This window comes from Dipodomys ordii, unplaced genomic scaffold (genome assembly GCF_000151885.1).
Source record: "Dipodomys ordii isolate 6190 unplaced genomic scaffold, Dord_2.0 Scaffold165, whole genome shotgun sequence".
Taxonomy (NCBI): Eukaryota; Metazoa; Chordata; class Mammalia; order Rodentia; family Heteromyidae; genus Dipodomys; species Dipodomys ordii.
In genome coordinates, this window is record NW_012267381.1 from 2,006,776 (window position 1) to 2,019,218 (window position 12,443).

The 12,443-nt window shown below is 49.0% G+C and overlaps 1 protein-coding gene across 9 annotated transcripts in view; it reads right to left on the minus strand.

Annotated features, from left to right (window-relative positions):
* The window catches only part of Mapt (microtubule-associated protein tau), a 50,162-nt gene that overhangs the window by 25,898 nt on the left and 11,821 nt on the right, over positions 1-12,443 (minus strand). For 7 of the 9 annotated variants that reach the window (XM_013033326.1, XM_013033324.1, XM_013033325.1 and 4 more), the window contains 2 exons: positions 10,608-10,673; positions 2,775-2,830 (listed from right to left, as the gene is read on the minus strand). In XM_013033326.1, the coding sequence (XP_012888780.1) occupies positions 2,775-2,830; positions 10,608-10,673 (122 nt within the window). Of the gene's footprint in view, positions 1-2,774; positions 2,831-6,070; positions 6,836-10,607; positions 10,674-12,443 lie in introns of all 9 variants that reach the window. The other 2 variants (XM_013033318.1, XM_013033317.1) reach the window with 1 other exon arrangement.

Genomic DNA, 12,443 nt, shown 5'->3' on the forward strand with positions numbered 1-12,443 from the left:
ACATGGATGCATGCATGCATCCATGAAGTGAGTTCCCTGTCCCTTGTCCCAGTCCTAAATGTCATCATGACTAACAAGCATCTATATTGCTCCTACTTGAAAGCATCCCCTGGAATGGCAGGGCTCTTTTAGGTCTCGGAGGGATGCTCAGCTGCTTCCCTGGGCAGGGTCTGTGAGACTGGGGAGCCCTGATTTGCACTGGACAGGCACTTTAGGAAGTAGCCCTCAATCCAAGCTATCAAACTCCAGAGTCATCTTTGCATATGGAGACTCCTGGCAGGCTCTTGTACAAACTACAATCCAGATATGCTGGGCAGTGTTATGTGTGTATTTGTTTACACTGGGGGGTTGAACCCAGAACTTTGCACACATTAGGCCATGTGTTCTTGAACTCAGGGCTTGGGTGCTGTTCCTGAGCTCTTTTGCTCAAGGTTAGTGCTCTAACACTTTGAGCCACAGCTCCACTTCTGGTTTTTGAGTGGTTAATTGGAGATAAGAATCTCATGAGGACTTTTCTGCCCAGGCAGGCTTGTAACTGCAATCCTCAGATCTCAGCCTCCTGAGTAGCTAGGATTATAGGCATGAACTACCAGTGCCCAGCTCCAGCCTTCCTTCCTTCCTTCCTTCTTTCTTTCTTTCTTCTGAGACAAGGTCTTGCCACTGCCTTTCCCAAACTGTCCTAGAGCTCAGGACCACCCTATGTCTAGTCTACCTCCCAAGTATCTGGGATAGATGTGTGCCAACTACATCTACTTTTACAATTAATTATTATTATTTGAAGTTCTAGGGATCAAACCCAGAGTCTGTATATGCTAGGAAAGTATGCCACCACTAAGGTACATTCTCAGCCTGTTCCAGGCTATTTTATTTTATTATTTATTTTTTGTTGGTCATGGGGCTTGAACTCTGGGCCTGGGCGCTGTCCCTCAGCTCTTCAGCTCAAGGCTAGCGCTCTACCACTTGAGCCATAGCGCCACTTTCAGTTTTCTGAGTGGTTTATTGGAGATAAGAGTCTCATGGACTTTCCTGCCGGGGCTGGCTTTGAACTGCGATCCTCAGATCTCAGCCTCCTGAGTACCAAGAATAAAAGAACCAACGGCAACCGGAAGGCTCATTTTATTTTAATTCATTTTCTTTTAATTTTTATCTTCATGCTGGTACTGAGACTTGAACTCAGGGTCTCACTCTTGCTCTCACTTGGCTTTTTCACTCAAGGCTGGCACTCTACCATTTGAACTACAGCTCTACTTCTGGTTATTTGGTGGTTAATTGGAAGTAAGCGTCTCTTGTCTAGGCTGGCTTCGAACAATGATTCCTAGATATCAACCTCCTGAGTAGCTAGGATTACAACCAGCGGTGCCTGACTTTCCAGGCATCATTTATACCGGACATTTATTTATTTATTTATCAAGGTGATGTACAGAGGGGTTACAGTTACATAAGTAAGGTAATAAGTACATTTCTTGTCAAACTTGTTACTATTCCTTTAAAATAGGGCTGGGGCTGGGAAGGTGGCTCAGTGGTAGAGGGCTTGCCTTGCATGCATGAGGCCCTGGGTTCAATTCCTCAGCACCACATAAGCAAAAAGAAAAAAGCCGGAAGTGGCGCTGTGGTTCAAGTGGTAGAGCGCTAGCCTTGAGCTGAAGAGCTGAGGGACAGCGCCCAGGCCCAGAGTTCAGGCCCCACAACTGGACCCCCCCCAAAAAAAAGGCCTAATCTGGGACTGTGGTGGAATTTTCCAGAAAAGACACCATTGTGCAGTTTCAGGAGCATTTTCTCAGATAAAAAGTCACTAATGGATTTGGGCTGAGAGGGACAGGCAATACTCAGGATGTAGGCTGCTTCATTTGCATATATCATATCACCACTTTGACAAAACTGCCAGATGGGGGTCTAATATACTAACCCATGCTTGTCTACCCTGTGTTTAAGACGTGGATTGGGTAGAAACCTGATCCTCCAGTACTTCTTCAAACCCATGTCAGCGCCCCCAGAGAGCTCTACAACAATCAGGCTGCTTACCCTTTGCCTGTGCTGTTCCTGTCCTTGGCATACATGTCCCTGCATGCCAGCCTCCCTCCGAGCTCTCTTCCAAGGCCTTGCCTATAACCCCGCTTTTTACTCCAGATCACTTCCTTGCTCAATGCTCTCTCAGCCCCCATATGTATTTTTTTTTTTTTTTTGTCAGTTGTGGGTCTTGAACTTTGGGCCTGGGCGCTGTCCTTCAACTCTTCAGCTCAAGGCTAGCACTCTACCACTTGAGCCACTTCTGGTTTTCTGGTGGTTTATTGGAGGTAAGAGTTTTGTGGACTTTCCTGTCCGGGCTGGTTTGAACCACGATCCTCAGATCTCAGCCTCCTGAGTAGCTAGGATTACATGTGTGAGCCACTAGTGCTAGGCCCCACATTTTTTTTTTAATTTTCTATGTATCCTAAATATATATGTGTTTTGCTGGGTCTGTAGTGGCAAGCAGAAAATGTGCAAGCCCAAAGTTACTGCAGAAAATTTCAAGCATGCCTCCATTTGAACTGTGTGAAGAAATGGCAATTAGGAGCAGGAATTCATCAACCAAGGGCCGCCCTTCCCTGGTATTATTAGCAAAATTGATAAATGTTGCGGGTTTTTTCTTCCTTTTTCTAAAAGCTTGCAGAAAAACACAATGGCTTGAAATGACAGCAGTATTCTGGTGACAAATGCTCTGCACATGCTCTGTATGAGCCTGTACTCATACCGAACTTGGCCGGCATTTGCGCTTCAAGGTCTGATCCACTTACCTTTGCTTTCTTGTCATCATTTCCAGTGCCATCTTTGCTTTTACTGACCATGCGAGCTGATAGGAAAATACAAAACAAAACTGTGTGTTACAACACCGTGTGCACAGTTCCAGGAAGAGCCAATTGTACTTCAGGACTGGTGCCTGGCTTTCGTGGAAACCAAAGTGATTTTCTTCGCCTTCAAACTTGCTGGGTCTCACTTGGTTAGTATCACACAGCACACTGGAGCCATGGCTCAGAGCAACCTGGCAAGAGGGGGTGGCAGGCTGGTGAGGGGAGGGACATGCAGAAGGGCTGCAGTGGACACGGTTAGAGGCACCTGTTGACCCTGGCTTGTCATAGGCTATCTCCCTGTCTCTGCCAAGGTCAACCCCATCCCAGCAGAGCCAACCTTACTTGGAAGAGTATTTAAAGGTCCCAATGATATGACCTACCAGGTTCCCTTCCTGTGAGGTTCCACTTAGGAGCCAGGGCCTGAATGCCTCAGGGAGCCACCCTGATTCTTCTGTCCCATGGCCTCCAGTTTGGAAGTGGTCCTAGTGTCCACTTCCCAGCCACCCTACTTTCAACCACCTCCCTCACAAGGTCACCTGCCACCAGAACAGGTAAGCTTGGCAGGGGAGTCATCATTCCTTTGTTGCTATCTGTGACCCCCCCCCCCTCAAACTGCCCCTAGTAGTGGAGATCTTACTACTAGTCCCAGATGCTATCAGATGAGCCCATCCAACCCTACCCTGACTCTGAGGTCAGGGTCTTGCCACCAAATAGGAGCCTTTATGGACGTTAGTCCAGCTACTTCTCCAAGTCAGGTACAAATGAGTTACTGTCACACATCCATAAATGGCATCTGGGTGGAGCCAGCTGAACCACTCAGTCTCATGCTTACTCAGTCTTTCCCTCTTGCTGGTCATTGGTGACCAGGTGAACATATGACTATAGACTGTTGCTGCTCTTGGTTTCAACATGCTGTTCCACCCGCCTTAAGGCCATATGGTCTCTCAGGGCTCTGGGCTGCAGCTGTAGATTGGATTTCTAAAGTGATCAGTGCTGCCTCTCTAGCCTGGAAGACTTCCAATGTGACTGTACAAAGACTCACTTGGCAGGGCTGCTTATATATGAGCTCTGTACTGCTCCCACTGGGTCTGGAAACCTAGAGGAGCACCAGGAATCTGCACTGCAACAGGAGCCCCCATGCTTTTTCCTTTGCCCAAATTAACAGTATTATGTGTGTCACCATAACAGTACCTGCTGGGCCAGCCTTCCCCATCAGAAGATGGAGACATAAAGAGGAAGCCCTCTTCCAGGAGATGCTACCATTTGCAAATACAGCCAAGAAATTTATCCTGGACATCCTTCCTAGATGGTCACAGTTCACATTTACACACGAAGGGTGCTGACGAGTCCTGCCTGCACCAGCAAAGCTGGGTTTAACTTCGCTGGTTCTGTTTTCTCCACACTCACTGGGTCATGGAGCTCTTCCTTATCTTCCTCCACTGGACACAGTATCGATGTCTGATGGGTCAGGATGGAAATAAAGTATCATTGGGGAAACACTGTAGTCACCCTGCCATTTTGGAATTTAAAATAGACCATGGAAATATATACATATACATGGATCTCACTTCTGAAATCCAGGCTACCTTAAAGTTGTGGTCCTCCTGCCTCAGTCTCCCGAGTGTTTTTAATCTTTAAAAAATTTTCCCTATGGGGCTGAGAAGGTGGCTCAGTGGTAGAGCGCTTGCCTTGCATGCATGAGGCCCTGGGTTCGATTCCTCAGCACCTCATAAGCAGAAAAAAAAAGCCGGAAGTGGTGCTATGGCTCAAGTGGTAGCGTGCTAGCCTTGAGCTGAAGAGCTGAGGGACAGCGCCCATGCTCAGAGTTCAGGCCCCACAACCGGACCCAAAAAATAAATAAATAAATAAATAAATTTCCCTAATTCTAGGATTTGAAGTCAGGGCTTCACATTGGCTTGTTTACTTGGCTAGTGCTCTACCAGGTAAGTTACACCTCCAGTTGCCCTTGGGGTTGTAGTCTCATGGAGATTTTTTTTGCCTAGGCTGGCTTCAAAGCATGATCCTCCAGATCTCAGATTTTTGAGCCACTGGTATTCAGCTTAATCTTTTTTCTTTTGCTGGTCCTGGAGCTTGAACTCACGGCCTGGGCACTGTCCCTGAGCTTCTTTGTGCTCAAGGCTAGCACTCCACTACTTGAGCCACAGCACCACTTCCAGCTTTTTCTGAGTAGTTTATTGGAGATTAAGAGCACTTTCCTGCTCCAGCTGGCTTTGAACTGTGATCCTTGATCTCAGCCTCCTGAATAGCTAAGATTACAGGAGTGAGTTACCGGCAGCCCAGCCTCATCTCCATCTTAAAAATTAAACACAACTTCTTTTATTTACCATGAATCAAATGTTCTGCATAAGTAGAATCTAAAATCGACTTGTCACCGTGAACTAAGGTGCATCCATTGCTGAGCCCTGTAAATGATTCTAAAACATTGTGTTTTAAACTATCAATGCACCTGCCTGGAAGGTGGCTGTTTCCATGCTCCATGTGGCTGAGCTTTGACCCTGTGAGATGGCACAGTGACCTCCATCTCTGCCAGGGAGGAGGGTATACTAGACCAGGCAGCTGTTTTCTCCAGGAGGGCTATGGGCTCCCCTTGGGTTCTTGGTTCTCTCCAAGACTGTATGAGTTGTCTGCGGAGGAAGACAGGTTCCGGTGCCTTTCTGGCAGAAAAGCTCATGGCAATGCCTTCTCCAGGGCATCATGGGGCCATGGGGAGTGTGTGCCTACACTCAGAACTGGGCCCCATCACTTACTACAGAGTATGACCTTAGGTGGATTTCGTTTGCCTCTCTGAGTCTTCGTTCCCTCATCTACAAAGGAGGGCTAACCTACTTGGGATGATTCTAGACTATATATAAAGCCTGTTACAGAAACTTGAAATGGTGGCAGCTGTTATCTTTTTTGTGGAGGGTGCCCACCAACATTGTGTGGGCTGGTGGACCACAGTGCCACATCAAGTGACCAGAGAACCACACAGGGCAGAAGCACAGGATTGGGTGTGGGGGGGGGGAGTGTCGGTGGTGACATGCAGAATGGCCAGCCGGCAAGCGTGAGAGGAGCAAGGGACTGGGGTGGGAGCGGTGGTGGCCCAGGTGTTCAGTTTAGTGCCTGTCCCTGAGCTTGGACTTGAAGGAGCTGAGGAGGGCCGGAAGCTCAGTGGCAGGGCCTGAAGCTTGAGTGGCACAGGAGGGTGCCGGGGGACGAGCAAGGGAGCTGGAAACACAGACCTTTGAGTTGAGGGACCCGGCTGACGGGTCTCCCTGGCAGGCTAGCTGTAGGCTGCTTCTTAGATGACTCCAGAAGGCCAGCCTCTTTTGTGGCCTCTTCCATAGAGAGGCTCCGGGCCTCTTGCTCCTGTCCAGGGGCCCCCAGAAGTGTAGCCCCTTCCAAATCCGGGTGGGCCTGCGCCTGCTCCTTCTGCACGTTGGCTTTGATTTCCACGTGGAACGTGAATTCGGGGACCGCCTCAGGCCCTTCCGAGGTAGGCCCCGTGCAGGGCCCATCGGGTTGCAAGGCTGGGGTCTCTGTAGAAACTTTGGAGAGGAAATCAACAGGGAGTGGGATGGCACCCTGGGCTGGCCAGCTGAGGAGGCCAGTAGCCTCACTGGAGACCACTGCGGGGGATGGCCCGGCAGGGGCAGGTGAGGTCTGGGAGGAAATGGAGTTGTGGGGTGATGACTCATCCACGTCACGGTCTTCATCCAGCTCCTCCTGGCCACCCTGCCTCTCTTTGCCCCAGACCCCCTTCAGAGCCAGCCCCTCCTGGTGTTCCAGCAGCTCAGAGCTTGGGTAGCTTCGCTCTGTGTCCTCAAGTCCCATCCTTGAAGGTGGGTATGTGGCCTTTCTGAGGCCTTGTGGCAGGAAGTGGGTGCCAGGCAGGTCCAATATGCGCTGGAAGCTCAGACCCGGGACCTCTGGATCGGATACCTGGCCTTCATGGCACTCTGGTTCCCTGAGCAGGTTTTCCTGGACCATCCCGACTCTCTCAGGCTCTATGTGGAGATATTCGGGGGAAGAGGGCTTCAAAACAGCCAGACCCTCCCTGGCTTGGTCTCCACGTTCTGGTCCCCACTCTTGGGGGGTTTGCTCAGGCCCTCCCGGTGGAGGAGGCACTGGGTGGGCGGGATGCTGATGAGGAAGGTGTGTGATCGCTGGGACAGGAGTCTCTGACTGCTGGTCACCCAGAGGTGGCACTGAGTTCTCAGAAACTTCACCGCCATGTCCAGGCTGGACTTGAACACTAAGCTCCTTGGCCAGGGGCCTCTTAGGTGCCTCCCTCTGCTGTCCTGGAACTCTCACTTCCTCTGGGTTTGAAGAGGCAGCAGTGGCAAAGATTAGCAATGGTGAAGTCATGGTCTGAATTTTTTTTGAGGGGAGGTGACATTGGGGTTTGAATTCAGGGCCTTTTACTTGCTAGCCAGGTGCTCTACCCCCTTGAACCATGCCACAGCCCTTTTGGTTTTAGTTATTTTTCAGGTAGGGTCTCAAGCTTTTGCCTGGACTAGCCTCAGACCACAATTCTCCTACCTCTGGGATGACAATCAGAGACAAACGTACATGTTCAGCTTACTGGTACAGTTGCGGTCTCATGAACTTTTTGCCCAGGGTGGTCTTAAATTGCAATCCTCCCAATCTCTACCCTTGGAGAAGTTGGGTTTATAGATGTGAGCCACTGAGCTCAACAGAAGCATGATTTTTGCTATGAGAAAAAAACACTCAAAGAGCATCGCAAGTCTCTTTAACAACCATAAGGCAGGCCCTGGCCCTGGGACCATCAAGTTGCTTTTGTTTGCTTGGAACGAAAGTTCTCCTGTCTATGTTGCTGGGTGACCCAAGATGAAAACTCCCCTCTCTGGGCCTCAGTTTTCTCATCTATCAAAGCAGGCTTGGGCCTAATGACTTTCCAGGTCCCTTTGGGGTGGGCATTTCCCCTCCACTTACTGCTTACCCACAGACCCTTTGCAGGGTGCCAACCCATCAGTATCTCTTGTGAGCCCATCAAGGGTCCCTGTCCCCTCCCCTTCTCTCTCTCTTCCCCTGCTGGAAGTCACAAACCAGCTGGCCTCAAGCTCATGTGCTGACAGACTAGGAAAAGCCCTAATTCATGATCACCAAAGATTAAGCTTTTATTAATAGGTCTCCCATAAGATTCCTATAATTGGAAGCACATTCACGTCTGTCCAGGTCATCCATCAGAGCTAGCCTCTCACCTAAGTGGGGCCGGAGCATGGTGGCAGACAAGAGCCCGTGTTCTAGCTGGTCACCCAGCACATGGCCCTCAACTCATGGGGTCAATGGAACACTTTTTCTTTTTGGCTCACTCATGTCACATTTATGTGAATCTTTTATTTTTTTTTAAAAATAGAATCTGGCTGTGCTCGCAGGACAGAAAAGTTATGCTCTCTGGGTCTTTTAACAAGCAACCTCTCTATTTTTAAAATCACACCTTCTTTGCTGTTGTTATTGTTGATTGTGGGGCTTGAACTCAGGGCCTGGTCCCTGTCCCTGAGCTCTTTAACTCCAGGCAAGCTCTACCACTTAGAGCCACAGCTCTACTTCTTATTTTATAGTGGTAAACTGAAGGTAAGATTCTTATGGACTCTTCTGCCCAGGCTTTGAACCAAGATCCTCAGATCTCAGCCTCCTGAATAGCTAGGATTACAGGCGTGAGCCACCAGCACTAATCTCAACTCTGAACATTCCACCTAGTCTTAATACATCACTAATTACCCACATAGATCTCTAGTTTTCCTCTGAGCAAACTAACTATCCCAAAGGATTTAGAGCCTTAGAAAAGAAAGATATCTGGATGGTAGGGGAAGATAGGGGAGAACATGTATGCATTGATACAGGTGTGAGCACTGATATGCGGGTAACTCGTGGGTTGTACTTCTGTCCCTCACTGGAAACAGTGTGGCTGCACACTGGCTCACCAAGAGAGACTCAGCTCCACCTCAGTGTGGCCTGCTCCGAGCACTGTATGGCGGTCACACAGCTGGTGTCAAGAAAATAGATTGCTTTCTGTTCCTCAAAGGGCCTTCAGGTACCTTATTGAGGTCCTCAGTCCAATTCTAAGAAGGACAACCAAAAGCCAGAAAGCCAGCACAGGTGAAAGCTGGCTCTAAGTCTGAGAGGCAAAGCTTCTTCTCAGTGGACAAAATGAGCTGATGACCATGGTGCAGCCCCACAGGCCAGGTCTGGAAGATGCAGCCTCCTGGAAAATGCTCCCTAGCAATTGCTCTTGACTAGGATGTTCTGGACTCTGATATACTAGAAGACCCTAAGAGACCTCCCTAAACAGAAATCATGCAGAGACTTTGAAGGCATCTATCCAGGTTTGTGCGGTGGTGTATGAGGATGGATGAAACACGTAGCACACTGCAGCTAGAGTGCTGAAGGGAGGAGCCCTGCTCCAGATCTACTGGTTCTGAGGGCTTCTTCAATGGATGCATACATATTAAACATGGCAGTCATGGGGGAGGGGTAGAGGGAGAGTCCAAGTAAAGAGTATCTAGTAAACATAGAGACCAGACAAACTGTCCCCGGTCCCCCTCAGTGTCCAGGTTCACCCAAAGGAAGAAGGTCTGCCTCTGGGAGGAGCTGGGTATGGACGAGGCCCTTACACACCTGAGTCTCAACATCTGATGGCTCTATTCTGGGTTTCCATCTCTTAGGCTCCTTATGAACAGACTCCTAAGCCTTATTTGGGAAGACAGCCATGTAAAGCCATGGTCTGCACTAAAAATTTACAGAACAAACTCAGATCCACTGTTTCATATGAAAACAATTGGTGAGTTCTATGGGTTTGGACTATACAAAAGCTAAAAGAAAACAAGAGAGCTGTGGGTGTGGCTCAGTGGTAGGCCAGGACCCCTCTAAGAGTAGGAATGTATAGATATCAGCAAGGCAGTGTTCCCAAAAACCAGCCAGCACCACTAAGGCAGGATGCATCAGCCCACCTTTTGTAAAATCTAGATGTTTCCACATTATACAGTAAACTCTAGTTCATTTATCCAGAAAAAAGATTTTAAAAAACCCAGACAACCCTCCCCCCAAAACCTATGTCAGAGTCTCATTTCCTCAAATTAATGCAATAGGATTTTAAAATTAAATTCTTTTTTTTTTGGTGGTAGTTGTGGGGCTTGAACTCAGGACCTAGGCACGGTCCCTGAGCTCTTTCAGTCAAGGCTTTGAGCCACAATACCACTTCTGGTTTTCTAGGGGTTAATTAGATATAAGACTCTCCTGGACTTTCCTACCCATGCTGGCGCTGAACCACAGTCCTCAGATCTCAGATACCTGAGTAGCTAGGATTACAGGCGTGAGCCACTGGTGCCCGAGGAAAGCTGCTTTTCTTGAACACAGAAGTTGAGTTTCTGAGAAGGAAATCAGAGATCTGAAGGCTGCCCCAAAGGAAGCTCAAACACAAACATTTGCTGGTGATGGGGTGAGGAAGAGGGCAAGCTTTCAGAGTTATTTTTAGGAGAGCTGCCGGACATTCTCCATGGCTGGGCTGGCAGGGCTGGCTGCCTTCAGGAGACAGAGCACCTCAGGAAAGACTCCGTATGGTGTCAGGAGACCCCATCAAGACTCTTGCCAACTCTAAGTAGCCCACCTTTGATGAGAACCATGTCCCCCAAGTCCCCTGAGTTTGAGCATGAGGGCCTAGGTCAGAGCTCTATTATCCAGGCAGAGCCCCCCTCTGAAGGCTCCCATCCCCCTCTTCCTGACCCTCAAGTGTGGAGACAATTTGGGGTCACTGACCTTGAGTCACGTGTCCTGCAGCTTGGTCTTCCAGGTTTGGGGTGTCACCAATGCCCGCTTCTTCAGCTGCTCCGGCAGAGGCAAAGGAGAGAACATAAGCACACAGTTACTGCTTGCTGGGATCCAGGCTTTCTGTGTCTCCTGTATCTTTTCTGAGACCTGCAGGGAAAGTGGCTCCTAAGAGGACCATTGCTGCAGCTCTGCCCCTAAGTCACTGCTCAGGACAGGGATGACATGAGTTCCTGAAACAAAATCCACAGCACCACACCCCTTCAAGGTGATGAAGACCTGGGAGAAAGGAACTTTTCAGCTGGGCACTGGTGGCTCATGCCTGTGATCCTAGCTACTTGGGAAGCTGAGATCTGAGGATTGCAGTTCAAAACCAGCCTGGGCAAGGAACTCTGTGAGACTCTCATCTCCAATTAAACACCAAAAATAAAAATGAAAATAAAAAATCTAGAAGTGGAGCTATAAGCAAAAAAACTTAGGGACAGCACCCAGGCCTGGAATTCAAGCCCCAGGACTGTCACAAACAAACAAATAAGAAAAAAGAAAGAGAGAGAAAGGAAGAAAAAGAAAGGAAGGAAGGAAGGAAGGAAGGGAAGAAGGAAAGAAGGAAGGAAGGAAGTAAGGAAGGAAGGAAGGAAGGAAGGAAGGAAGGAAGGAAGGAAGGAAGGAAGGAAAGGAAAGGAAGATAGAAAGAAAAGACCTTTTCCACAAAGACACCAGGATGGAGGAGATGGTGGATGGAACCATTTTTAGGAGCCACAGGCGGGAGGTTCCAGGGAAGCATGATGCAGAGGGGTCAGGTAGACAGGTGCATGCCCAGGCACTGCCACTTGATATTTCTGAACCAATTTCCTTCTCTGAAGCTCCAAGGCGATTACGTGGGTTTGACTGTAGGAAGATGGCAGGGATAATAAGAGAATCTGGCTGGGCACTGGTGGCTCACACCAGTAATCCTAGCTGAGATCTAAGGATTATGGTTCAAAGCCAGCTGGGGCAGGAAAGTCCACGAGACTGTTATTTCCAATGAACTACCAAAAAGCCAGGAGTGGAGCTGTGGCTGAAGTGGTAGAGTGCTAGCCTTGAGCATAAAGCACTAGGGCTGGCACAAAGAAAGAGCGAGTGAGCAAGAGAGAGAGAGAGAGAGAGAGGGAGGGAGGGAGGAAAGAGAGTGAGGAGAGAGAGAGGAGAGAGAGAGAGAGAGAGATTCTGCAAGGATGTTTAGCCCTGAGCCTGTTATAGATAATCCCTCCAAAGATGCTAAGTATTTTCCCATTGTGTCCCTTTAATAGAACATCTAGAACAGGTGAGCAGCTTATAGGGGATCTTGGGGTCCTGTTTAGGGACCCACCGGTCACCCCAAACAAAAAGACTGAGAAAAGCTCTGACAACACCAATAGGCCACAAATCAATAAGTGCTCATACCTAGGAGACAGCAGAAGTTAGGGTAAAGCTACAGCATGGCAGATGCAATCATCCTGGGCAGAGTTTATAATGCATTGACCTAGAATTACCAGCTGCCTGAGGTAGGAAGAGGTGCCCACTGCCTCTGAGAAGGCCGTCACATTGCTAGCTGGGTCAGCAGCCTGCCTCCCAGACTAGTGGTGCTTTCTCTTTACCTAGAACCAACATGTCAGCTTGGCCTTCTAGGGACAGCAATGAGAGATCTGGAGTTGCTGACTAGCTACTAGTGGCCTTATTAACAGCCAATCCACTGGCTATCATGGGGCAGCTATGGTGGGGCTGGAAAGGGCAATGGGCTCAGGACCTCCCCTCCTTAAGGTCATCATCACACACCTCCTGGGTCCCCAAAGCTGTCCCTCTGCTGCC